This window comes from Hyperoodon ampullatus (assembly GCF_949752795.1).
Source record: "Hyperoodon ampullatus genome assembly, chromosome: 2".
Classification (NCBI taxonomy): domain Eukaryota; kingdom Metazoa; phylum Chordata; class Mammalia; order Artiodactyla; family Ziphiidae; genus Hyperoodon; species Hyperoodon ampullatus.
Genome location: NC_136915.1, coordinates 144,702,155 through 144,727,611, shown reverse-complemented (window position 1 = coordinate 144,727,611; position 25,457 = coordinate 144,702,155). Strand labels below are relative to the sequence as shown.

Here is a 25,457-nt window from a genome sequence, read left to right as displayed (position 1 = left end):
TGTGTTTACTCTTCCCTCATTTTTAGCTACCGTTGTTTTAAACATGTACCCTATGCAATCTGTTGTTTGAGCTTGTTTCAGAATGGTTCCATGAGTGGAACTGTATCCCATTCTTTTGATGTTTTTAAAAATCATGAGAAGTTGATCTATGCTAATGTGTGTAGCTCATTTATTTTTCACTATTGAATATTCCAATCTCATCCTATCCTGCTGTATGAATTCTGCTGATGGAAATTTGGGCTGTTTCCCGTGTTTTGCTGTTAAGTTATTTTTGCTCTAAACATTCTCAGAGTTGTTTCTTAGAACATGTGTGTTTCTCCAGGGTATATACGTGGGCAGGGAACGGCTAAGTCTAGATGAGAGTGCTTGCTGTTCTGATTGCTAGCTAATACTGCCGCCCTTATTTCTGTCCACTGAATAGCCCGAGGGGACATGAGTCCTGTTCTGGCTCTGTTTACAGACCTTCAGGGGGAATAAGCGTTTATAAAAAGAATAGGGGGGATTCCCTGGTGGCGCAGTGGTTGAGAGTCCACCTGAGGATGCAGGGAACATGAGTTCGTGCCCCGGTCCTGGTAGATCCCACATGCCGCGGAGCGGCTGGGCCCGTGAGCCATGGCCGCTGGGCCTGCTCGTCCGGAGCCTGTGCTCCGTGACGGGAGAGGCCACAACAGTGAGTGGCCCGCGTACCGCAAAAAACAAACAAACAAACAAAAAACAGAAAGAATAGGGGGCTAGTGAAGGAGAGCTTCCCAGACCATAGTCTGACTTTGAGCCATGGCCCTGAGGGGCAAAGCCAGAAAGGAGTGGAAGCCAGATGGAAGCCAACTGCTGTTGGCGCTGAGCATGCGTGTGAGGTGGGGCTGCCCTTGCCTGGACACTGGGTCTCAGACTGTGGCACAGCTGACATCCCAGAATCCACTGTGAGGCTACGGCTGTGCTTCGGGACCTAGAAATTCAGACAAAACACTGCGTGCATTCTCAGACTGTATGTTTTTTTATTTAAATTGCAGTAAGGAAGCTGAAATGGGCTCTCCAGGGGTATTTCCCAGAGCCCTGGTCCCCTTTGCAGCTCCCAGCTCTAGGTCCTATTGATGGGCTTCAACGGTCACTGGCTCCATAGTCTCAGATGTCACACCAGTGATTTCCAGCCCCTGGCCACTCTCTGCTGTCTCTGTGATGGCCTCCATTCGGGTCCCTTCCACTGGCTTCGCCAGGATGCTCCCATGTTTATTTCGTGACGAGGCCACTGTCGTTTTTGTGAGTCTGGCTCTCATATTCCTGAAGCAAGAGCTGATCCTGCTGAGTATGTTGGTGGTGGGACCCGAACGCGCTGGAGATAAGCTCCTGCCCGATCTGTGCGAGGTCTTGGACTCACTGGTGATGGGAGCACGGCTGATGCCTTTGGGAGCAGTGCCCTGCTCGCTGCCCCCCGGGCTGCCGTGGCCTTTGGCCTTTTGGTCATCTCTAGTGGCTCTGCGGCCGCCTGAGCCTGGGCCAGCTGCTTTGGGGATTGTCTTGCTCCCCGCTGCCTTGTGGTGGCTTTCCACGGAACTGCAGAGCGAGGGGCTCGTAAGAGCTCTGTCCTCTCCCCAGTGCTCCCTCCTCTCCCTTCTTCCCTTGTGGGCCTGGGACACTCTCTGTGAGCTGCCATCCTGTTCGCTCACTTTGCCTTCCTGTGGCAAGCTTGAGACGAGGGTCCCGTCATCGTCCTTGTCGGCTCTTCCTTTGACAGTCTTGCTGGTAGGTTCTGCTCCGACCACAGTCATGCCGGCCCCCGGGGAGAGGCTGGTGGACGTGCTGGAAGCATACTGTGGATTGTTCTCAGCACCTGCCAAGGCCGTTTTCCCGCTCCTCAGGGATGTTCTGGCAGTGTCCCCAGTGGCTATGTTGGTTTTGCTTCCTCCAGGCCCGTCGCTGGCTGTGGCTGCTATGGCCGTGCTCTGCTCTTCAGCGGCAGGAGACTTGATCACTGCCGAGCTCAAAGCACCCGCTGCGGTGCCTCCTGCCACCCCTGCTGTCTCCACCTTTGTCGTTGCCCGCGATGCGGACGCTTTGTCAAGCCCTGTAGTAGGTTTTGCTTTCGCAGTGGCCACATCGGGCATGGTATCGGGCTTGTGGGAGTCCAGTTGGATCCCTTCGCCCCCCGCAAAAGCTGCAGACGTGGCCCCGGCCACCTCAGGGCACGTGTGGAGGCTGCTGACGCTCACCTGGTCCTGACGCCCCTTTCCTTGGAAATCCTCCACGGCCGGGCTCCTCCCGTCCTCCTCCTCCTCGAACACAGGCACGCAGGTCATGTCCCAGACGGGAACGGCATAGGTGTTGCTTTCACTGTCCACTGGTGGTCGCAGGAGGTCAATCAGCTGTTCCCACTCGGCGAAGAGGTCTTCCCGCGCGTCCAGAGGTGGACAGAGCTGCAGGTAGAAGCAGCGGCCAGTGGCAAGCTTCACGCGCAGCTGTTGTTTCTCACGATTGTGAGTGGAGATCCTCACGAACTCCAAGGGGAGGAGCCTGGTGAGCTCTAAGGTCTTTGCAGCCTTGTGGCTCTTGCCCTTGGTGGCCGGGCTGCGCTCGGCGTGCTTTTCACAGCCGGTGGCCCGTCGGGCCAGCAGCATGATGTCTGGGAGCGGGAGGACGGGGCTGGTGGATGTGATGCCCATGGTCACCATGCCGCCCCAGTTGTGCACGTCAATCGCTTCTCCCCTCTTCGTGACCTGGATGAAGTCGCTCTCGAATATTGCTGCGTACTTGAATATGTGGTATTCGCCCTTGTGCAGTTGCTGCTGCAGCTTCCCCGTGGTGGTGTTGAACAGGTCCACCCAGGTGCTGCTCCGGGCCGTGTGATACGGGAGCAGAGAGTCCCCACTCATGGCTGTCTTTGATCACGACAGGCAGCGCGGTTAAGGCGGGTCCCTGGCTCTTCCCTCCCTCGGCCTCACTGGCCGAAGAGCGAGCCGCGATGCTCCTGCGTCACACAGGCGGCCCTACGGCAGGTCTTCCAAGCCCGCCCCACAGGCCCCCACGTTTGCCTCAGGGTCTCCCAGAGGCCGGGGTGTGAGTAGGGGCACAGATGATCACAGTGGGGACGCTGTAGGGCGCCTGGAGCCCAGGCTGACTCTCTTCAAGTGTGTCGAGAGGTACGGTAGGCTCCCCCTCCGCCTCACCTCACTTCTGCTTCTGGGTTTTTATCTCCCCAAGAGGCCGTGGTGAACTTCCGTCCTAGCGAGAGAAGTAACCACTTTGTCAGCCTAACCCCCTGGCACAGCCTATTTATCCTCTGATGCCCTTTGTGACCTATCAGTGTCACAAAGCCCTTTGTGACCTATCACTGTCACAAAGCCCTTTGCCTCATCCCCCAGCTGCCCCCTCAGGGCAGGGCCCCCATCCTCTCCCAAACACCCCACTGCCCCCGCGGAGGACAGGCCCATCCTGCCAGGGACTCAGGTGCGTTACCAAAATAAAAATGTCTTCAAGTGGGAAAGTTTTGTGTGGGTCCTTTTTCTTTTCCTCCCCCAAATTCAGCTACTGGATGAAATCTATAGGAATGTAAGATGATGGGATCAATTTGAACCATTTAAGCTCGTGGTTTAATTGTATCGAATAAGGCAGAGTTGGCAGTGGCGGTCCTTAGTCTGTCCTTTCATAAAATCTCAGTAAACGTGGACGATGGTGAGTGCCAATTCCCCTGTGAAGCCTTCCCTAACCCAGAACTCCTTCCCATGCCCCAGACCCCCTCCTCTGAATAGATCCAGTCCCCAAACACACGCCTCTCATTGTATTTGTCACTCAGAGTTGTGATCATTACTCGTGCTGTCCTGTCTCCTCCACCATCTGTGTACCTCTGTGCGGGACCGGGGTGGCACACTGTCTGAAAGTTGTTGCACCGAGGTAGCTCCCTCTCTGCACCATCACCTGCCACCTTGAGCCAGTCCTTTAAATGCTCTGAACTTCCGTTTGCTTATCTGCAAAATGGAAAGACGTGAGAATCGGAAGGGGGCACACACATTCAAGAACTTTATAAACAGCTAAGGGCTATGCACGTGTTTTTTTTTTTTTTTTTTTTTCTGTAAATTTATTTTATTATTTATTTTTGGCTTCTCTTGTTGGGGAGCACGGGCTCTAGGCGTGCGGGCCTCGGTAGTTGTGGCGCACGGGCTTAGTTGCTCCGTGGCATGTGGGATCTTCCTGGACCAGGGCTCGAACCCGGGTCCCCTGCGTCGGCAGGCGGATTCTTAACCACTGCGCCACCAGCGAAGTCCCTATGCACGTGTTTTTAATGCATTTTCTTCCTTCAGACTAGTGTTTCCCTGCACTTGCCTGTGTGGAAGTCATAAGATCAAAGGAGTGTGATGTGATCTTTTTGTAACTTCTCCTCCTTGGGTCCAAGGAAAAGCTGGTGGAGAGTAAAGCATTAATTGCGGCTCCCTGCAGCTCCTAGTCTTCTCGGAAACTCTGGGTTAATTCTGGGGTCAGGAACCTTGTTTGGCCAGGGGAAACAGTGCACATGTGTAGGTCTTGGGCTGGCTCCCTTTCTCAGCAGTGCTCCCCACCAAGTGCCCACCATTCCGTCCACCAACAGAAGAGACCTCTCCCCAGCCTCCCGTGATGAGGTCTGTGGAAGTCACAAACTGGAGGTCCAATCAACAAGGATGCTCTGACCTAACAAATACTCTCCCTCATGTGAGGTTTAAGGATTTGGTTTTGGAGCCCCAGAAGAAAAAAGTGCCTGCAGATTTGGTGTGGAGAAACCCTTCTGAGCAGGGCATTGAAAAGTTGAATTAGTGGCTGGAGGAGGACTGGACGCTGGACGTTCCAGGAGTGAACGCTGGAATTCCAGGTGGGAGCCTGTTTCTGGCCGCAGCCCGGGTCATGCCAGAGGCTAGAGGTAGAAGCCTGGGAGCCAGACACAGCTCAAGGGTGGACTGGATGCTCTCGAGAAAAGGCCAGCTAAGAGCTGTGAGCTCACTGAAGTTCGAAAACCGGCTCCCAGCCCCCACCCCTCCCTCCCCTCAATCTAGTAAAATTGATGCTCATCTCTGTAGTTTTGGAACATGATGGTAAGAATGGTGGTGCCTCGGGTTCTTGTGCTGGTCCTATCTCGGGCTTGTTTGCTTGCTTCCTTCTCAAACTACAGACAGGGCTTTGCATAGAGAAGTGGGCTGGTGGATCACTGTTCTGCAAAGATCCCATTGTGCGACTGGAGCAGGTTACCTTCTCTGAGCCTCAGTGTTCTCATCTGTAAAATAGGCATATCGTTCCTTCTTTTCCTAATAACCAAACAAGTGTTCTTGTACTTTACCTTAAATAAAGGTACTTTAAAGATGCCAAGCCTTTCTGACATCACTTTTGTGCATAAATAAAAGTGAAAGAAAGAGAAAGGCATTGGCAATAACTTCATCACAACTGCCACGGTGATTGTAGGACCATACTGATTTCAGAGTTAGTAAAATGTGAAAAATACAACACCTGTGTACCTACCATCTTGCTTAAGAGACAGAACAATTCCCAGCAGCACTAACAGCCTTGTGTCCACCTCCTTGACCTAGCCTTTCCACCCTAGAGAAAACTGTCCTCAATTTTGTGTTTACTCTTCCCTCATTTTTAGCTACCGTTGTTTTAAACATGTACCCTATGCAATCTGTTGTTTGAGCTTGTTTCAGAATGGTTCCATGAGTGGAACTGTATCCCATTCTTTTGATGTTTTTAAAAATCATGAGAAGTTGATCTATGCTAATGTGTGTAGCTCATTTATTTTTCACTATTGAATATTCCAATCTCATCCTATCCTGCTGTATGAATTCTGCTGATGGAAATTTGGGCTGTTTCCCGTGTTTTGCTGTTAAGTTATTTTTGCTCTAAACATTCTCAGAGTTGTTTCTTAGAACATGTGTGTTTCTCCAGGGTATATACGTGGGCAGGGAACGGCTAAGTCTAGATGAGAGTGCTTGCTGTTCTGATTGCTAGCTAATACTGCCGCCCTTATTTCTGTCCACTGAATAGCCCGAGGGGACATGAGTCCTGTTCTGGCTCTGTTTACAGACCTTCAGGGGGAATAAGCGTTTATAAAATGAATAGGGGGGATTCCCTGGTGGCGCAGTGGTTGAGAGTCCACCTGAGGATGCAGGGAACATGAGTTCGTGCCCCGGTCCTGGTAGATCCCACATGCCGCGGAGCGGCTGGGCCCGTGAGCCATGGCCGCTGGGCCTGCTCGTCCGGAGCCTGTGCTCCGTGACGGGAGAGGCCACAACAGTGAGTGGCCCGCGTACCGCAAAAAACAAACAAACAAACAAAAAACAGAAAGAATGGGGGGCTAGTGAAGGAGAGCTTCCCAGACCATAGTCTGACTTTGAGCCATGGCCCTGAGGGGCAAAGCCAGAAAGGAGTGGAAGCCAGATGGAAGCCAACTGCTGTTGGCGCTGAGCATGCGTGTGAGGTGGGGCTGCCCTTGCCTGGACACTGGGTCTCAGACTGTGGCACAGCTGACATCACAGAATCCACTGTGAGGCTACGGCTGTGCTTCGGGACCTAGAACTTCAGACAAAACACTGCGTGCATTCTCAGACTGTATGCTTTTTTATTTAAATTGCAGTAAGGAAGCTGAAATGGGCTCTCCAGGGGTATTTCCCAGAGCCCTGGTCCCCTTTGCAGCTCCCAGCTCTAGGTCCTATTGATGGGCTTCAACGGTCACTGGCTCCATGGTCTCAGATGTCACACCAGTGATTTCCAGCCCCTGGCCACTCTCTGCTGTCTCTGTGATGGCCTCCATTCGGGTCCCTTCCACTGGCTTCGCCAGGATGCTCCCATGTTTATTTCGTGACGAGGCCACTGTCTTTTTTGTGAGTCTGGCTCTCATATTCCTGAAGCAAGAGCTGATCCTGCTGAGTATGTTGGTGGTGGGACCCGAACGCGCTGGAGATAAGCTCCTGCCCGATCTGTGCGAGGTCTTGGACTCACTGGTGATGGGAGCACGGCTGATGCCTTTGGGAGCAGTGCCCTGCTCGCTGCCCCCCGGGCTGCCGTGGCCTTTGGCCTTTTGGTCATCTCTAGTGGCTCTGCGGCCGCCTGAGCCTGGGCCAGCTGCTTTGGGGATTGTCTTGCTCCCCGCTGCCTTGTGGTGGCTTTCCACGGAACTGCAGAGCGAGGGGCTCGTAAGAGCTCTGTCCTCTCCCCAGTGCTCCCTCCTCTCCCTTCTTCCCTTGTGGGCCTGGGACACTCTCTGTGAGCTGCCATCCTGTTCGCTCACTTTGCCTTCCTGTGGCAAGCTTGAGACGAGGGTCCCGTCATCGTCCTTGTCGGCTCTTCCTTTGACAGTCTTGCTGGTAGGTTCTGCTCCGACCACAGTCATGCCGGCCCCTGGGGAGAGGCTGGTGGACGTGCTGGAAGCATACTGTGGATTGTTCTCAGCACCTGCCAAGGCCGTTTTCCCGCTCCTCAGGGATGTTCTGGCAGTGTCCCCAGTGGCTATGTTGGTTTTGCTTCCTCCAGGCCCGTCGCTGGCTGTGGCTGCTATGGCCGTGCTCTGCTCTTCAGCGGCAGGAGACTTGATCACTGCCGAGCTCAAAGCACCCGCTGCGGTGCCTCCTGCCACCCCTGCTGTCTCCACCTTTGTCGTTGCCCGCGATGCGGACGCTTTGTCAAGCCCTGTAGTAGGTTTTGCTTTCGCAGTGGCCACATCGGGCATGGTATCGGGCTTGTGGGAGTCCAGTTGGATCCCTTCGCCCCCCGCAAAAGCTGCAGACGTGGCCCCGGCCACCTCAGGGCACGTGTGGAGGCTGCTGACGCTCACCTGGTCCTGACGCCCCTTTCCTTGGAAATCCTCCACGGCCGGGCTCCTCCCGTCCTCCCCCTCCTCGAACACAGGCACGCAGGTCATGTCCCAGATGGGAACGGCATAGGTGTTGCTTTCACTGTCCACTGGTGGTCGCAGGAGGTCAATCAGCTGTTCCCACTCGGCGAAGAGGTCTTCCCGCGCGTCCAGAGGGGGACACAGCTGCAGGTAGAAGCAGCGGCCAGTGGCAAGCTTCACGCGCAGCTGTTGTTTCTCACGATTGTGAGTGGAGATCCTCACGAACTCCAAGGGAAGGAGCCTGGTGAGCTCTAAGGTCTTTGCAGCCTTGTGGCTCTTGCCCTTGGTGGCCGGGCTGCGCTCGGCGTGCTTTTCACAGCCGGTGGCCCGTCGGGCCAGCAGCATGATGTCTGGGAGCGGGAGGACGGGGCTGGTGGATGTGATGCCCATGGTCACCATGCCGCCCCAGTTGTGCACGTCAATCGCTTCTCCCCTCTTCGTGACCTGGATGAAGTCGCTCTCGAATATTGCTGCGTACTTGAATATGTGGTATTCGCCCTTGTGCAGTTGCTGCTGCAGCTTCCCCGTGGTGGTGTTGAACAGGTCCACCCAGGTGCTGCTCCGGGCCGTGTGATACGGGAGCAGAGGGTCCCCACTCATGGCTGTCTTTGATCACGACAGGCAGCGCGGTTAAGGCGGGTCCCTGGCTCTTCCCTCCCTCGGCCTCACTGGCCGAAGAGCGAGCCGCGATGCTCCTGCGTCACACAGGCGGCCCTACGGCAGGTCTTCCAAGCCCGCCCCACAGGCCCCCACGTTTGCCTCAGGGTCTCCCAGAGGCCGGGGTGTGAGTAGGGGCACAGATGATCACAGTGGGGACGCTGTAGGGCGCCTGGAGCCCAGGCTGACTCTCTTCAAGTGTGTCGAGAGGTACGGTAGGCTCCCCCTCCGCCTCACCTCACTTCTGCTTCTGGGTTTTTATCTCCCCAAGAGGCCGTGGTGAACTTCCGTCCTAGCGAGAGAAGTAACCACTTTGTCAGCCTAACCCCCTGGCACAGCCTATTTATCCTCTGATGCCCTTTGTGACCTATCAGTGTCACAAAGCCCTTTGTGACCTATCACTGTCACAAAGCCCTTTGCCTCATCCCCCAGCTGCCCCCTCAGGGCAGGGCCCCCATCCTCTCCCAAACACCCCACTGCCCCCGCGGAGGACAGGCCCATCCTGCCAGGGACTCAGGTGCGTTACCAAAATAAAAATGTCTTCAAGTGGGAAAGTTTTGTGTGGGTCCTTTTTCTTTTCCTCCCCCAAATTCAGCTACTGGATGAAATCTATAGGAATGTAAGATGATGGGATCAATTTGAACCATTTAAGCTCGTGGTTTAATTGTATCGAATAAGGCAGAGTTGGCAGTGGCGGTCCTTAGTCTGTCCTTTCATAAAATCTCAGTAAACGTGGACGATGGTGAGTGCCAATTCCCCTGTGAAGCCTTCCCTAACCCAGAACTCCTTCCCATGCCCCAGACCCCCTCCTCTGAATAGATCCAGTCCCCAAACACACGCCTCTCATTGTATTTGTCACTCAGAGTTGTGATCATTACTCGTGCTGTCCTGTCTCCTCCACCATCTGTGTACCTCTGTGCGGGACCGGGGTGGCACACTGTCTGAAAGTTGTTGCACCGAGGTAGCTCCCTCTCTGCACCATCACCTGCCACCTTGAGCCAGTCCTTTAAATGCTCTGAACTTCCGTTTGCTTATCTGCAAAATGGAAAGACGTGAGAATCGGAAGGGGGCACACACATTCAAGAACTTTATAAACAGCTAAGGGCTATGCACGTGTTTTTTTTGTTTTCTTTTTTCTGTAAATTTATTTTATTATTTATTTTTGGCTTCTCTTGTTGGGGAGCACGGGCTCTAGGCGTGCGGGCCTCGGTAGTTGTGGCGCACGGGCTTAGTTGCTCCGTGGCATGTGGGATCTTCCTGGACCACGGCTCGAACCCGGGTCCCCTGCGTCGGCAGGCGGATTCTTAACCACTGCGCCACCAGCGAAGTCCCTATGCACGTGTTTTTAATGCATTTTCTTCCTTCAGACTAGTGTTTCCCTGCACTTGCCTGTGTGGAAGTCATAAGATCAAAGGAGTGTGATGTGATCTTTTTGTAACTTCTCCTCCTTGGGTCCAAGGAAAAGCTGGTGGAGAGTAAAGCATTAATTGCGGCTCCCTGCAGCTCCTAGTCTTCTCGGAAACTCTGGGTTAATTCTGGGGTCAGGAACCTTGTTTGGCCAGGGGAAACAGTGCACATGTGTAGGTCTTGGGCTGGCTCCCTTTCTCAGCAGTGCTCCCCACCAAGTGCCCACCATTCCGTCCACCAACAGAAGAGACCTCTCCCCAGCCTCCCGTGATGAGGTCTGTGGAAGTCACAAACTGGAGGTCCAATCAACAAGGATGCTCTGACCTAACAAATACTCTCCCTCATGTGAGGTTTAAGGATTTGGTTTTGGAGCCCCAGAAGAAAAAAGTGCCTGCAGATTTGGTGTGGAGAAACCCTTCTGAGCAGGGCATTGAAAAGTTGAATTAGTGGCTGGAGGAGGACTGGACGCTGGACGTTCCAGGAGTGAACGCTGGAATTCCAGGTGGGAGCCTGTTTCTGGCCGCAGCCCGGGTCATGCCAGAGGCTAGAGGTAGAAGCCTGGGAGCCAGACACAGCTCAAGGGTGGACTGGATGCTCTCGAGAAAAGGCCAGCTAAGAGCTGTGAGCTCACTGAAGTTCGAAAACCGGCTCCCAGCCCCCACCCCTCCCTCCCCTCAATCTAGTAAAATTGATGCTCATCTCTGTAGTTTTGGAACATGATGGTAAGAATGGTGGTGCCTCGGGTTCTTGTGCTGGTCCTATCTCGGGCTTGTTTGCTTGCTTCCTTCTCAAACTACAGACAGGGCTTTGCATAGAGAAGTGGGCTGGTGGATCACTGTTCTGCAAAGATCCCATTGTGCGACTGGAGCAGGTTACCTTCTCTGAGCCTCAGTATTCTCATCTGTCAAATAGGCATCTCGTTCCTTCTTTTCCTAATAACCAAACAAGTGTTCTTGTACTTTACCTTAAATAAAGGTACTTTAAAGATGCCAAGCCTTTCTGACATCACTTTTGTGCATAAATAAAAGTGAAAGAAAGAGAAAGACATTGGCAATAACTTCATCACAACTGCCACGGTGATTGTAGGACCATCCTGATTTCAGAGTTAGTAAAATGTGAAAAATACAACACCTGTGTACCTACCATCTTGCTTAAGAGACAGAACAATTCCCAGCAGCACTAACAGCCTTGTGTCCATCTCCTTGACCTAGCCTTTCCACCCTAGAGAAAACTGTCCTCAATTTTGTGTTTACTCTTCCCTCATTTTTAGCTACCGTTGTTTTAAACATGTACCCTATGCAATCTGTTGTTTGAGCTTGTTTCAGAATGGTTCCATGAGTGGAACTGTATCCCATTCTTTTGATGTTTTTAAAAATCATGAGAAGTTGATCTATGCTAATGTGTGTAGCTCATTTATTTTTCACTATTGAATATTCCAATCTCATCCTATCCTGCTGTATGAATTCTGCTGATGGAAATTTGGGCTGTTTCCCGTGGTTTGCTGTTAAGTTATTTTTGCTCTAAACATTCTCAGAGTTGTTTCTTAGAACATGTGTGTTTCTCCAGGGTATATACCTGGGCAGGGAACGGCTAAGTCTAGATGAGAGTGCTTGCTGTTCTGATTGCTAGCTAATACTGCCGCCCTTATTTCTGTCCACTGAATAGCCCGAGGGGACATGAGTCCTGTTCTGGCTCTGTTTACAGACCTTCAGGGGGAATAAGCGTTTATAAAAAGAATAGGGGGGATTCCCTGGTGGCGCAGTGGTTGAGAGTCCACCTGAGGATGCAGGGAACATGAGTTCGTGCCCCGGTCCTGGTAGGTCCCACATGCCGCGGAGCGGCTGGGCCCGTGAGCCATGGCCGCTGGGCCTGCTCATCCGGAGCCTGTGCTCCGTGACGGGAGAGGCCACAACAGTGAGTGGCCCGCGTACCGCAAAAAACAAACAAACAAACAAAAAACAGAAAGAATAGGGGGCTAGTGAAGGAGAGCTTCCCAGACCATAGTCTGACTTTGAGCCATGGCCCTGAGGGGCAAAGCCAGAAAGGAGTGGAAGCCAGATGGAAGCCAACTGCTGTTGGCGCTGAGCATGCGTGTGAGGTGGGGCTGCCCTTGCCTGGACACTGGGTCTCAGACTGTGGCACAGCTGACATCACAGAATCCACTGTGAGGCTACGGCTGTGCTTCGGGACCTAGAACTTCAGACAAAACACTGCGTGCATTCTCAGACTGTATGTTTTTTTATTTAAATTGCAGTAAGGAAGCTGAAATGGGCTCTCCAGGGGTATTTCCCAGAGCCCTGGTCCCCTTTGCAGCTCCCAGCTCTAGGTCCTATTGATGGGCTTCAACGGTCACTGGCTCCATGGTCTCAGATGTCACACCAGTGATTTCCAGCCCCTGGCCACTCTCTGCTGTCTCTGTGATGGCCTCCATTCGGGTCCCTTCCACTGGCTTCGCCAGGATGCTCCCATGTTTATTTCGTGATGAGGCCACTGTCTTTTTTGTGAGTCTGGCTCTCATATTCCTGAAGCAAGAGCTGATCCTGCTGAGTATGTTGGTGGTGGGACCCGAACGCGCTGGAGATAAGCTCCTGCCCGATCTGTGCGAGGTCTTGGACTCACTGGTGATGGGAGCACGGCTGATGCCTTTGGGAGCAGTGCCCTGCTCGCTGCCCCCCGGGCTGCCGTGGCCTTTGGCCTTTTGGTCATCTCTAGTGGCTCTGCGGCCGCCTGAGCCTGGGCCAGCTGCTTTGGGGATTGTCTTGCTCCCCGCTGCCTTGTGGTGGCTTTCCACGGAACTGCAGAGCGAGGGGCTCGTAAGAGCTCTGTCCTCTCCCCAGTGCTCCCTCCTCTCCCTTCTTCCCTTGTGGGCCTGGGACACTCTCTGTGAGCTGCCATCCTGTTCGCTCACTTTGCCTTCCTGTGGCAAGCTTGAGACGAGGGTCCCGTCATCGTCCTTGTCGGCTCTTCCTTTGACAGTCTTGCTGGTAGGTTCTGCTCCGACCACAGTCATGCCGGCCCCTGGGGAGAGGCTGGTGGACGTGCTGGAAGCATACTGTGGATTGTTCTCAGCACCTGCCAAGGCCGTTTTCCCGCTCCTCAGGGATGTTCTGGCAGTGTCCCCAGTGGCTATGTTGGTTTTGCTTCCTCCAGGCCCGTCGCTGGCTGTGGCTGCTATGGCCGTGCTCTGCTCTTCAGCGGCAGGAGACTTGATCACTGCCGAGCTCAAAGCACCCACTGCGGTGCCTCCTGCCACCCCTGCTGTCTCCACCTTTGTCGTTGCCCGCGATGCGGACGCTTTGTCAAGCCCTGTAGTAGGTTTTGCTTTCGCAGTGGCCACATCGGGCATGGTATCGGGCTTGTGGGAGTCCAGTTGGATCCCTTCGCCCCCCGCAAAAGCTGCAGACGTGGCCCCGGCCACCTCAGGGCACGTGTGGAGGCTGCTGACGCTCACCTGGTCCTGACGCCCCTTTCCTTGGAAATCCTCCACGGCCGGGCTCCTCCCGTCCTCCTCCTCCTCGAACACAGGCACGCAGGTCATGTCCCAGACGGGAACGGCATAGGTGTTGCTTTCACTGTCCACTGGTGGTCGCAGGAGGTCAATCAGCTGTTCCCACTCGGCGAAGAGGTCTTCCCGCGCGTCCAGAGGGGGACACAGCTGCAGGTAGAAGCAGCGGCCAGTGGCAAGCTTCACGCGCAGCTGTTGTTTCTCACGATTGTGAGTGGAGATCCTCACGAACTCCAAGGGAAGGAGCCTGGTGAGCTCTAAGGTCTTTGCAGCCTTGTGGCTCTTGCCCTTGGTGGCCGGGCTGCGCTCGGCGTGCTTTTCACAGCCGGTGGCCCGTCGGGCCAGCAGCATGATGTCTGGGAGCGGGAGGACGGGGCTGGTGGATGTGATGCCCATGGTCACCATGCCGCCCCAGTTGTGCACGTCAATCGCTTCTCCCCTCTTCGTGACCTGGATGAAGTCGCTCTCGAATATTGCTGCGTACTTGAATATGTGGTATTCGCCCTTGTGCAGTTGCTGCTGCAGCTTCCCCGTGGTGGTGTTGAACAGGTCCACCCAGGTGCTGCTCCGGGCCGTGTGATACGGGAGCAGAGAGTCCCCACTCATGGCTGTCTTTGATCACGACAGGCAGCGCGGTTAAGGCGGGTCCCAGGCTCTTCCCTCCCTCGGCCTCACTGGCCGAAGAGCGAGCCGCGATGCTCCTGCGTCACACAGGCGGCCCTACGGCAGGTCTTCCAAGCCCGCCCCACAGGCCCCCACGTTTGCCTCAGGGTCTCCCAGAGGCCGGGGTGTGAGTAGGGGCACAGATGATCACAGTGGGGACGCTGTAGGGCGCCTGGAGCCCAGGCTGACTCTCTTCAAGTGTGTCGAGAGGTACGGTAGGCTCCCCCTCCGCCTCACCTCACTTCTGCTTCTGGGTTTTTATCTCCCCAAGAGGCCGTGGTGAACTTCCGTCCTAGCGAGAGAAGTAACCACTTTGTCAGCCTAACCCCCTGGCACAGCCTATTTATCCTCTGATGCCCTTTGTGACCTATCAGTGTCACAAAGCCCTTTGTGACCTATCACTGTCACAAAGCCCTTTGCCTCATCCCCCAGCTGCCCCCTCAGGGCAGGGCCCCCATCCTCTCCCAAACACCCCACTGCCCCCGCGGAGGACAGGCCCATCCTGCCAGGGACTCAGGTGCGTTACCAAAATAAAAATGTCTTCAAGTGGGAAAGTTTTGTGTGGGTCCTTTTTCTTTTCCTCCCCCAAATTCAGCTACTGGATGAAATCTATAGGAATGTAAGATGATGGGATCAATTTGAACCATTTAAGCTCGTGGTTTAATTGTATCGAATAAGGCAGAGTTGGCAGTGGCGGTCCTTAGTCTGTCCTTTCATAAAATCTCAGTAAACGTGGACGATGGTGAGTGCCAATTCCCCTGTGAAGCCTTCCCTAACCCAGAACTCCTTCCCATGCCCCAGACCCCCTCCTCTGAATAGATCCAGTCCCCAAACACACGCCTCTCATTGTATTTGTCACTCAGAGTTGTGATCATTACTCATGCTGTCCTGTCTCCTCCACCATCTGTGTACCTCTGTGCGGGACCGGGGTGGCACACTGTCTGAAAGTTGTTGCACCGAGGTAGCTCCCTCTCTGCACCATCACCTGCCACCTTGAGCCAGTCCTTTAAATGCTCTGAACTTCCGTTTGCTTATCTGCAAAATGGAAAGACGTGAGAATCGGAAGGGGGCACACACATTCAAGAACTTTATAAACAGCTAAGGGCTATGCACGTGTTTTTTTGTTTTTTTTTTTTTTCTGTAAATTTATTTTATTATTTATTTTTGGCTTCTCTTGTTGGGGAGCACGGGCTCTAGGCGTGCGGGCCTCGGTAGTTGTGGCGCACGGGCTTAGTTGCTCCGTGGCATGTGGGATCTTCCTGGACCAGGGCTCGAACCCGGGTCCCCTGCGTCGGCAGGCGGATTCTTAACCACTGCGCCACCAGCGAAGTCCCTATGCACGTGTTTTTAATGCATTTTCTTCCTTCAGACTAGTGTTTCCCTGCACTTGCCTGTGTGGAAGTCATAAGATCAAAGGAGTGTGATGTGATCTTTTTGTAACTTCTCCTCCTTGGGTCCAAGGAAAAGCTGGTGGAGAGTAAAGCATTAATTGCGGCTCCCTGCAGCTCCTAGTCTTCTCGGAAACTCTGGGTTAATTCTGGGGTCAGGAACCTTGTTTGGCCAGGGGAAACAGTGCACATGTGTAGGTCTTGGGCTGGCTCCCTTTCTCAGCAGTGCTCCCCACCAAGTGCCCACCATTCCGTCCACCAACAGAAGAGACCTCTCCCCAGCCTCCCGTGATGAGGTCTGTGGAAGTCACAAACTGGAGGTCCAATCAACAAGGATGCTCTGACCTAACAAATACTCTCCCTCATGTGAGGTTTAAGGATTTGGTTTTGGAGCCCCAGAAGAAAAAAGTGCCTGCAGATTTGGTGTGGAGAAACCCTTCTGAGCAGGGCATTGAAAAGTTGAATTAGTGGCTGGAGGAGGACTGGACGCTGGACGTTCCAGGAGTGAACGCTGGAATTCCAGGTGGGAGCCTGTTTCTGGCCGCAGCCCGGGTCATGCCAGAGGCTAGAGGTAGAAGCCTGGGAGCCAGACACAGCTCAAGGGTGGACTGGATGCTCTCGAGAAAAGGCCAGCTAAGAGCTGTGAGCTCACTGAAGTTCGAAAACCGGCTCCCAGCCCCCACCCCTCCCTCCCCTCAATCTAGTAAAATTGATGCTCATCTCTGTAGTTTTGGAACATGATGGTAAGAATGGTGGTGCCTCGGGTTCTTGTGCTGGTCCTATCTCGGGCTTGTTTGCTTGCTTCCTTCTCAAACTACAGACAGGGCTTTGCATAGAGAAGTGGGCTGGTGGATCACTGTTCTGCAAAGATCCCATTGTGCGACTGGAGCAGGTTACCTTCTCTGAGCCTCAGTGTTCTCATCTGTCAAATAGGCATCTCGTTCCTTCTTTTCCTAATAACCAAACAAGTGTTCTTGTACTTTACCTTAAATAAAGGTACTTTAAAGATGCCAAGCCTTTCTGACATCACTTTTGTGCATAAATAAAAGTGAAAGAAAGAGAAAGGCATTGGCAATAACTTCCTCACAACTGCCACGGTGATTGTAGGACCATCCTGATTTCAGAGTTAGTAAAATGTGAAAAATACAACACCTGTGTACCTACCATCTTGCTTAAGAGACAGAACAATTCCCAGCAGCACTAACAGCCTTGTGTCCACCTCCTTGACCTAGCCTTTCCACCCTAGAGAAAACTGTCCTCAATTTTGTGTTTACTCTTCCCTCATTTTTAGCTACCGTTGTTTTAAACATGTACCCTATGCAATCTGTTGTTTGAGCTTGTTTCAGAATGGTTCCATGAGTGGAACTGTATCCCATTCTTTTGATGTTTTTAAAAATCATGAGAAGTTGATCTATGCTAATGTGTGTAGCTCATTTATTTTTCACTATTGAATATTCCAATCTCATCCTATCCTGCTGTATGAATTCTGCTGATGGAAATTTGGGCTGTTTCCCGTGTTTTGCTGTTAAGTTATTTTTGCTCTAAACATTCTCAGAGTTGTTTCTTAGAACATGTGTGTTTCTCCAGGGTATATACGTGGGCAGGGAACGGCTAAGTCTAGATGAGAGTGCTTGCTGTTCTGATTGCTAGCTAATACTGCCGCCCTTATTTCTGTCCACTGAATAGCCCGAGGGGACATGAGTCCTGTTCTGGCTCTGTTTACAGACCTTCAGGGGGAATAAGCGTTTATAAAAAGAATAGGGGGGATTCCCTGGTGGCGCAGTGGTTGAGAGTCCACCTGAGGATGCAGGGAACATGAGTTCGTGCCCCGGTCCTGGTAGGTCCCACATGCCGTGGAGCGGCTGGGCCCGTGAGCCATGGCCGCTGGGCCTGCTCGTCCGGAGCCTGTGCTCCGTGACGGGAGAGGCCACAACAGTGAGTGGCCCGCGTACCGCAAAAAACAAACAAACAAACAAAAAACAGAAAGAATAGGGGGCTAGTGAAGGAGAGCTTCCCAGACCATAGTCTGACTTTGAGCCATGGCCCTGAGGGGCAAAGCCAGAAAGGAGTGGAAGCCAGATGGAAGCCAACTGCTGTTGGCGCTGAGCATGCGTGTGAGGTGGGGCTGCCCTTGCCTGGACACTGGGTCTCAGACTGTGGCACAGCTGACATCACAGAATCCACTGTGAGGCTACGGCTGTGCTTCGGGACCTAGAACTTCAGACAAAACACTGCGTGCATTCTCAGACTGTATGTTTTTTTATTTAAATTGCAGTAAGGAAGCTGAAATGGGCTCTCCAGGGGTATTTCCCAGAGCCCTGGTCCCCTTTGCAGCTCCCAGCTCTAGGTCCTATTGATGGGCTTCAACGGTCACTGGCTCCATGGTCTCAGATGTCACACCAGTGATTTCCAGCCCCTGGCCACTCTCTGCTGTCTCTGTGATGGCCTCCATTCGGGTCCCTTCCACTGGCTTCGCCAGGATGCTCCCATGTTTATTTCGTGATGAGGCCACTGTCTTTTTTGTGAGTCTGGCTCTCATATTCCTGAAGCAAGAGCTGATCCTGCTGAGTATGTTGGTGGTGGGACCCGAACGCGCTGGAGATAAGCTCCTGCCCGATCTGTGCGAGGTCTTGGACTCACTGGTGATGGGAGCACGGCTGATGCCTTTGGGAGCAGTGCCCTGCTCGCTGCCCCCCGGGCTGCCGTGGCCTTTGGCCTTTTGGTCATCTCTAGTGGCTCTGCGGCCGCCTGAGCCTGGGCCAGCTGCTTTGGGGATTGTCTTGCTCCCCGCTGCCTTGTGGTGGCTTTCCACGGAACTGCAGAGCGAGGGGCTCGTAAGAGCTCTGTCCTCTCCCCAGTGCTCCCTCCTCTCCCTTCTTCCCTTGTGGGCCTGGGACACTCTCTGTGAGCTGCCATCCTGTTCGCTCACTTTGCCTTCCTGTGGCAAGCTTGAGACGAGGGTCCCGTCATCGTCCTTGTCGGCTCTTCCTTTGACAGTCTTGCTGGTAGGTTCTGCTCCGACCACAGTCATGCCGGCCCCTGGGGAGAGGCTGGTGGACGTGCTGGAAGCATACTGTGGATTGTTCTCAGCACCTGCCAAGGCCGTTTTCCCGCTCCTCAGGGATGTTCTGGCAGTGTCCCCAGTGGCTATGTTGGTTTTGCTTCCTCCAGGCCCGTCGCTGGCTGTGGCTGCTATGGCCGTGCTCTGCTCTTCAGCGGCAGGAGACTTGATCACTGCCGAGCTCAAAGCACCCGCTGCGGTGCCTCCTGCCACCCCTGCTGTCTCCACCTTTGTCGTTGCCCGCGATGCGGACGCTTTGTCAAGCCCTGTAGTAGGTTTTGCTTTCGCAGTGGCCACATCGGGCATGGTATCGGGCTTGTGGGAGTCCAGTTGGATCCCTTCGCCCCCCGCAAAAGCTGCAGACGTGGCCCCGGCCACCTCAGGGCACGTGTGGAGGCTGCTGACGCTCACCTGGTCCTGACGCCCCTTTCCTTGGAAATCCTCCACGGCCGGGCTCCTCCCGTCCTCCTCCTCCTCGAACACAGGCACGCAGGTCATGTCCCAGACGGGAACGGCATAGGTGTTGCTTTCACTGTCCACTGGTGGTCGCAGGAGGTCAATCAGCTGTTCCCACTCGGCGAAGAGGTCTTCCCGCGCGTCCAGAGGGGGACAGAGCTGCAGGTAGAAGCAGCGGCCAGTGGCAAGCTTCACGCGCAGCTGTTGTTTCTCACGATTGTGAGTGGAGATCCTCACGAACTCCAAGGGAAGGAGCCTGGTGAGCTCTAAGGTCTTTGCAGCCTTGTGGCTCTTGCCCTTGGTGGCCGGGCTGCGCTCGGCGTGCTTTTCACAGCCGGTGGCCCGTCGGGCCAGCAGCATGATGTCTGGGAGCGGGAGGACGGGGCTGGTGGATGTGATGCCCATGGTCACCATGCCGCCCCAGTTGTGCACGTCAATCGCTTCTCCCCTCTTCGTGACCTGGATGAAGTCGCTCTCGAATATTGCTGCGTACTTGAATATGTGGTATTCGCCCTTGTGCAGTTGCTGCTGCAGCTTCCCCGTGGTGGTGTTGAACAGGTCCACCCAGGTGCTGCTCCGGGCCGTGTGATACGGGAGCAGAGAGTCCCCACTCATGGCTGTCTTTGATCACGACAGGCAGCGCGGTTAAGGCGGGTCCCTGGCTCTTCCCTCCCTCGGCCTCACTGGCCGAAGAGCGAGCCGCGATGCTCCTGCGTCACACAGGCGGCCCTACGGCAGGTCTTCCAAGCCCGCCCCACAGGCCCCCACGTTTGCCTCAGGGTCTCCCAGAGGCCGGGGTGTGAGTAGGGGCACAGATGATCACAGTGGGGACGCTGTAGGGCGCCTGGAGCCCAGGCTGACTCTCTTCAAGTGTGTCGAGAGGTACGGTAGGCTCCCCCTCCGCCTCACCTCACTTCTGCTTCTGGGTTTTTATCTCCCCAAGAGGCCGTGGTGAACTTCCGTCCTAGCGAGAGAAGTAACCACTTTGTCAGCCTAACCCCCTGGCACAGCCTATTTATCCTCTGATGCCCTTTGTGACCTATCAGTGTCACAAAGCCCTTTGTGACCTATCACTGTCACAAAGCCCTTTGCCTCATCCCCCAGCTGCCCCCTCAGGGCAGGGCCCCCATCCTCTCCCAAACACCCCACTGCCCCCGCGGAGGACAGGCCCATCCTGCCAGGGACTCAGGTGCGTTACCAAAATAAAAATGTCTTCAAGTGGGAAAGTTTTGTGTGGGTCCTTTTTCTTTTCCTCCCCCAAATTCAGCTACTGGATGAAATCTATAGGAATGTAAGATGATGGGATCAATTTGAACCATTTAAGCTCGTGGTTTAATTGTATCGAATAAGGCAGAGTTGGCAGTGGCGGTCCTTAGTCTGTCCTTTCATAAAATCTCAGTAAACGTGGACGATGGTGAGTGCCAATTCCCCTGTGAAGCCTTCCCTAACCCAGAACTCCTTCCCATGCCCCAGACCCCCTCCTCTGAATAGATCCAGTCCCCAAACACACGCCTCTCATTGTATTTGTCACTCAGAGTTGTGATCATTACTCGTGCTGTCCTGTCTCCTCCACCATCTGTGTACCTCTGTGCGGGACCGGGGTGGCACACTGTCTGAAAGTTGTTGCACCGAGGTAGCTCCCTCTCTGCACCATCACCTGCCACCTTGAGCCAGTCCTTTAAATGCTCTGAACTTCCGTTTGCTTATCTGCAAAATGGAAAGACGTGAGAATCGGAAGGGGGCACACACATTCAAGAACTTTATAAACAGCTAAGGGCTATGCACGTGTTTTTTTGTTTTTTTTTTTTCCTGTAAATTTATTTTATTATTTATTTTTGGCTTCTCTTGTTGGGGAGCACGGGCTCTAGGCGTGCGGGCCTCGGTAGTTGTGGCGCACGGGCTTAGTTGCTCCGTGGCATGTGGGATCTTCCTGGACCAGGGCTCGAACCCGGGTCCCCTGCGTCGGCAGGCGGATTCTTAACCACTGCGCCACCAGCGAAGTCCCTATGCACGTGTTTTTAATGCATTTTCTTCCTTCAGACTAGTGTTTCCCTGCACTTGCCTGTGTGGAAGTCATAAGATCAAAGGAGTGTGATGTGATCTTTTTGTAACTTCTCCTCCTTGGGTCCAAGGAAAAGCTGGTGGAGAGTAAAGCATTAATTGCGGCTCCCTGCAGCTCCTAGTCTTCTCGGAAACTCTGGGTTAATTCTGGGGTCAGGAACCTTGTTTGGCCAGGGGAAACAGTGCACATGTGTAGGTCTTGGGCTGGCTCCCTTTCTCAGCAGTGCTCCCCACCAAGTGCCCACCATTCCGTCCACCAACAGAAGAGACCTCTCCCCAGCCTCCCGTGATGAGGTCTGTGGAAGTCACAAACTGGAGGTCCAATCAACAAGGATGCTCTGACCTAACAAATACTCTCCCTCATGTGAGGTTTAAGGATTTGGTTTTGGAGCCCCAGAAGAAAAAAGTGCCTGCAGATTTGGTGTGGAGAAACCCTTCTGAGCAGGGCATTGAAAAGTTGAATTAGTGGCTGGAGGAGGACTGGACGCTGGACGTTCCAGGAGTGAACGCTGGAATTCCAGGTGGGAGCCTGTTTCTGGCCGCAGCCCGGGTCATGCCAGAGGCTAGAGGTAGAAGCCTGGGAGCCAGACACAGCTCAAGGGTGGACTGGATGCTCTCGAGAAAAGGCCAGCTAAGAGCTGTGAGCTCACTGAAGTTCGAAAACCGGCTCCCAGCCCCCACCCCTCCCTCCCCTCAATCTAGTAAAATTGATGCTCATCTCTGTAGTTTTGGAACATGATGGTAAGAATGGTGGTGCCTCGGGTTCTTGTGCTGGTCCTATCTCGGGCTTGTTTGCTTGCTTCCTTCTCAAACTACAGACAGGGCTTTGGATAGAGAAGTGGGCTGGTGGATCACTGTTCTGCAAAGATCCCATTGTGCGACTGGAGCAGGTTACCTTCTCTGAGCCTCAGTGTTCTCATCTGTAAAATAGGCATATCGTTCCTTCTTTTCCTAATAACCAAACAAGTGTTCTTGTACTTTACCTTAAATAAAGGTACTTTAAAGATGCCAAGCCTTTCTGACATCACTTTTGTGCATAAATAAAAGTGAAAGAAAGAGAAAGACATTGGCAATAACTTCATCACAACTGCCACGGTGATTGTAGGACCATCCTGATTTCAGAGTTAGTAAAATGTGAAAAATACAACACCTGTGTACCTACCATCTTGCTTAAGAGACAGAACAATTCCCAGCAGCACTAACAGCCTTGTGTCCACCTCCTTGACCTAGCCTTTCCACCCTAGAGAAAACTGTCCTCAATTTTGTGTTTACTCTTCCCTCATTTTTAGCTACCGTTGTTTTAAACATGTACCCTATGCAATCTGTTGTTTGAGCTTGTTTCAGAATGGTTCCATGAGTGGAACTGTATCCCATTCTTTTGATGTTTTTAAAAATCATGAGAAGTTGATCTATGCTAATGTGTGTAGCTCATTTATTTTTCACTATTGAATATTCCAATCTCATCCTATCCTGCTGTATGAATTCTGCTGATGGAAATTTGGGCTGTTTCCCGTGTTTTGCTGTTAAGTTATTTTTGCTCTAAACATTCTCAGAGTTGTTTCTTAGAACATGTGTGTTTCTCCAGGGTATATACCTGGGCAGGGAATGGCTAAGTCTAGATGAGAGTGCTTGCTGTTCTGATTGCTAGCTAATACTGCCGCCCTTATTTCTGTCCACTGAATAGCCCGAGGGGACATGAGTCCTGTTCTGGCTCTGTTTACAGACCTTCAGGGGGAATAAGCGTTTATAAAAAGAATAGGGGGGATTCCCTGGTGGCGCAGTGGTTGAGAGTCCACCTGAGGATGCAGGGAACATGAGTTCGTGCCCCGGTCCTGGTAGGTCCCACATGCCGCGGAGCGGCTGGGCCCGTGAGACATGGCCGCTGGGCCTGCTCATCCGGAGCCTGTGCTCCGTGACGGGAGAGGCCACAACAGTGAGTGGCCCGCGTACCGCAAAAAACAAACAAACAAACAAAAAACAGAAAGAATAGGGGGCTAGTGAAGGAGAGCTTCCCAGACCATAGTCTGACTTTGAGCCATGGCCCTGAGGGGCAAAGCCAGAAAGGAGTGGAAGCCAGATGGAAGCCAACTGCTGTTGGCGCTGAGCATGCGTGTGAGGTGGGGCTGCCCTTGCCTGGACACTGGGTCTCAGACTGTGGCACAGCTGACATCACAGAATCCACTGTGAGGCTACGGCTGTGCTTCGGGACCTAGAACTTCAGACAAAACACTGCGTGCATTCTCAGACTGTATGTTTTTTTATTTAAATTGCAGTAAGGAAGCTGAAATGGGCTCTCCAGGGGTATTTCCCAGAGCCCTGGTCCCCTTTGCAGCTCCCAGCTCTAGGTCCTATTGATGGGCTTCAACGGTCACTGGCTCCATGGTCTCAGATGTCACACCAGTGATTTCCAGCCCCTGGCCACTCTCTGCTGTCTCTGTGATGGCCTCCATTCGGGTCCCTTCCACTGGCTTCGCCAGGATGCTCCCATGTTTATTTCGTGATGAGGCCACTGTCTTTTTTGTGAGTCTGGCTCTCATATTCCTGAAGCAAGAGCTGATCCTGCTGAGTATGTTGGTGGTGGGACCCGAACGCGCTGGAGATAAGCTCCTGCCCGATCTGTGCGAGGTCTTGGACTCACTGGTGATGGGAGCACGGCTGATGCCTTTGGGAGCAGTGCCCTGCTCGCTGCCCCCCGGGCTGCCGTGGCCTTTGGCCTTTTGGTCATCTCTAGTGGCTCTGCGGCCGCCTGAGCCTGGGCCAGCTGCTTTGGGGATTGTCTTGCTCCCCGCTGCCTTGTGGTGGCTTTCCACGGAACTGCAGAGCGAGGGGCTCGTAAGAGCTCTGTCCTCTCCCCAGTGCTCCCTCCTCTCCCTTCTTCCCTTGTGGGCCTGGGACACTCTCTGTGAGCTGCCATCCTGTTCGCTCACTTTGCCTTCCTGTGGCAAGCTTGAGACGAGGGTCCCGTCATCGTCCTTGTCGGCTCTTCCTTTGACAGTCTTGCTGGTAGGTTCTGCTCCGACCACAGTCATGCCGGCCCCTGGGGAGAGGCTGGTGGACGTGCTGGAAGCATACTGTGGATTGTTCTCAGCACCTGCCAAGGCCGTTTTCCCGCTCCTCAGGGATGTTCTGGCAGTGTCCCCAGTGGCTATGTTGGTTTTGCTTCCTCCAGGCCCGTCGCTGGCTGTGGCTGCTATGGCCGTGCTCTGCTCTTCAGCGGCAGGAGACTTGATCACTGCCGAGCTCAAAGCACCCGCTGCGGTGCCTCCTGCCACCCCTGCTGTCTCCACCTTTGTCGTTGCCCGCGATGCGGACGCTTTGTCAAGCCCTGTAGTAGGTTTTGCTTTCGCAGTGGCCACATCGGGCATGGTATCGGGCTTGTGGGAGTCCAGTTGGATCCCTTCGCCCCCCGCAAAAGCTGCAGACGTGGCCCCGGCCACCTCAGGGCACGTGTGGAGGCTGCTGACGCTCACCTGGTCCTGACGCCCCTTTCCTTGGAAATCCTCCACGGCCGGGCTCCTCCCGTCCTCCTCCTCCTCGAACACAGGCACGCAGGTCATGTCCCAGACGGGAACGGCATAGGTGTTGCTTTCACTGTCCACTGGTGGTCGCAGGAGGTCAATCAGCTGTTCCCACTCGGCGAAGAGGTCTTCCCGCGCGTCCAGAGGGGGACAGAGCTGCAGGTAGAAGCAGCGGCCAGTGGCAAGCTTCACGCGCAGCTGTTGTTTCTCACGATTGTGAGTGGAGATCCTCACGAACTCCAAGGGAAGGAGCCTGGTGAGCTCTAAGGTCTTTGCAGCCTTGTGGCTCTTGCCCTTGGTGGCCGGGCTGCGCTCGGCGTGCTTTTCACAGCCGGTGGCCCGTCGGGCCAGCAGCATGATGTCTGGGAGCGGGAGGACGGGGCTGGTGGATGTGATGCCCATGGTCACCATGCCGCCCCAGTTGTGCACGTCAATCGCTTCTCCCCTCTTCGTGACCTGGATGAAGTCGCTCTCGAATATTGCTGCGTACTTGAATATGTGGTATTCGCCCTTGTGCAGTTGCTGCTGCAGCTTCCCCGTGGTGGTGTTGAACAGGTCCACCCAGGTGCTGCTCCGGGCCGTGTGATACGGGAGCAGAGAGTCCCCACTCATGGCTGTCTTTGATCACGACAGGCAGCGCGGTTAAGGCGGGTCCCAGGCTCTTCCCTCCCTCGGCCTCACTGGCCGAAGAGCGAGCCGCGATGCTCCTGCGTCACACAGGCGGCCCTACGGCAGGTCTTCCAAGCCCGCCCCACAGGCCCCCACGTTTGCCTCAGGGTCTCCCAGAGGCCGGGGTGTGAGTAGGGGCACAGATGATCACAGTGGGGACGCTGTAGGGCGCCTGGAGCCCAGGCTGACTCTCTTCAAGTGTGTCGAGAGGTACGGTAGGCTCCCCCTC

At 54.0% G+C, this 25,457-nt stretch overlaps 5 protein-coding genes across 5 annotated transcripts; all 5 read right to left on the bottom strand.

Annotated features, from left to right (window-relative positions):
- Nucleotides 1–1,085: 1,085 nt before the first annotated feature.
- LOC307065954 (Golgi-associated RAB2 interactor protein 4-like) lies at nucleotides 1,086–2,867 on the bottom strand (the record flags this gene model as incomplete). The annotated part of the gene is made up of 2 exons (XM_079722980.1): nucleotides 1,086–1,796; nucleotides 2,091–2,867. The coding sequence occupies 2 exons, from the start codon at nucleotides 2,865–2,867 to the stop codon at nucleotides 1,086–1,088; spliced, it is 1,488 nt and encodes a 495-aa protein (XP_079579106.1).
- A 3,794-nt stretch (nucleotides 2,868–6,661) lies between these two features.
- On the bottom strand, nucleotides 6,662–8,443 carry LOC307065946 (Golgi-associated RAB2 interactor protein 4-like; the record flags this gene model as incomplete). Its single annotated transcript, XM_079722972.1, has 2 exons — nucleotides 6,662–6,784; nucleotides 7,715–8,443. 2 exons carry the CDS (start codon nucleotides 8,441–8,443, stop codon nucleotides 6,662–6,664), a joined length of 852 nt encoding a protein of 283 aa, XP_079579098.1.
- Nucleotides 8,440–14,018, bottom strand: LOC307065938 (Golgi-associated RAB2 interactor protein 4-like; the record flags this gene model as incomplete). The annotated part of the gene is made up of 2 exons (XM_079722959.1): nucleotides 8,440–8,449; nucleotides 13,201–14,018. 2 exons carry the CDS (start codon nucleotides 14,016–14,018, stop codon nucleotides 8,440–8,442), a joined length of 828 nt encoding a protein of 275 aa, XP_079579085.1.
- A 3,795-nt stretch (nucleotides 14,019–17,813) lies between these two features.
- LOC307065928 (Golgi-associated RAB2 interactor protein 4-like) lies at nucleotides 17,814–19,595 on the bottom strand (the record flags this gene model as incomplete). Its single annotated transcript, XM_079722947.1, has 2 exons — nucleotides 17,814–18,524; nucleotides 18,819–19,595. 2 exons carry the CDS (start codon nucleotides 19,593–19,595, stop codon nucleotides 17,814–17,816), a joined length of 1,488 nt encoding a protein of 495 aa, XP_079579073.1.
- Nucleotides 19,596–23,389: 3,794 nt separating this feature from the next.
- LOC307065921 (Golgi-associated RAB2 interactor protein 4-like) lies at nucleotides 23,390–25,171 on the bottom strand (the record flags this gene model as incomplete). The annotated part of the gene is made up of 2 exons (XM_079722935.1): nucleotides 23,390–24,100; nucleotides 24,395–25,171. The coding sequence occupies 2 exons, from the start codon at nucleotides 25,169–25,171 to the stop codon at nucleotides 23,390–23,392; spliced, it is 1,488 nt and encodes a 495-aa protein (XP_079579061.1).
- Between the last annotated feature and the right edge of the window lie 286 nt (nucleotides 25,172–25,457).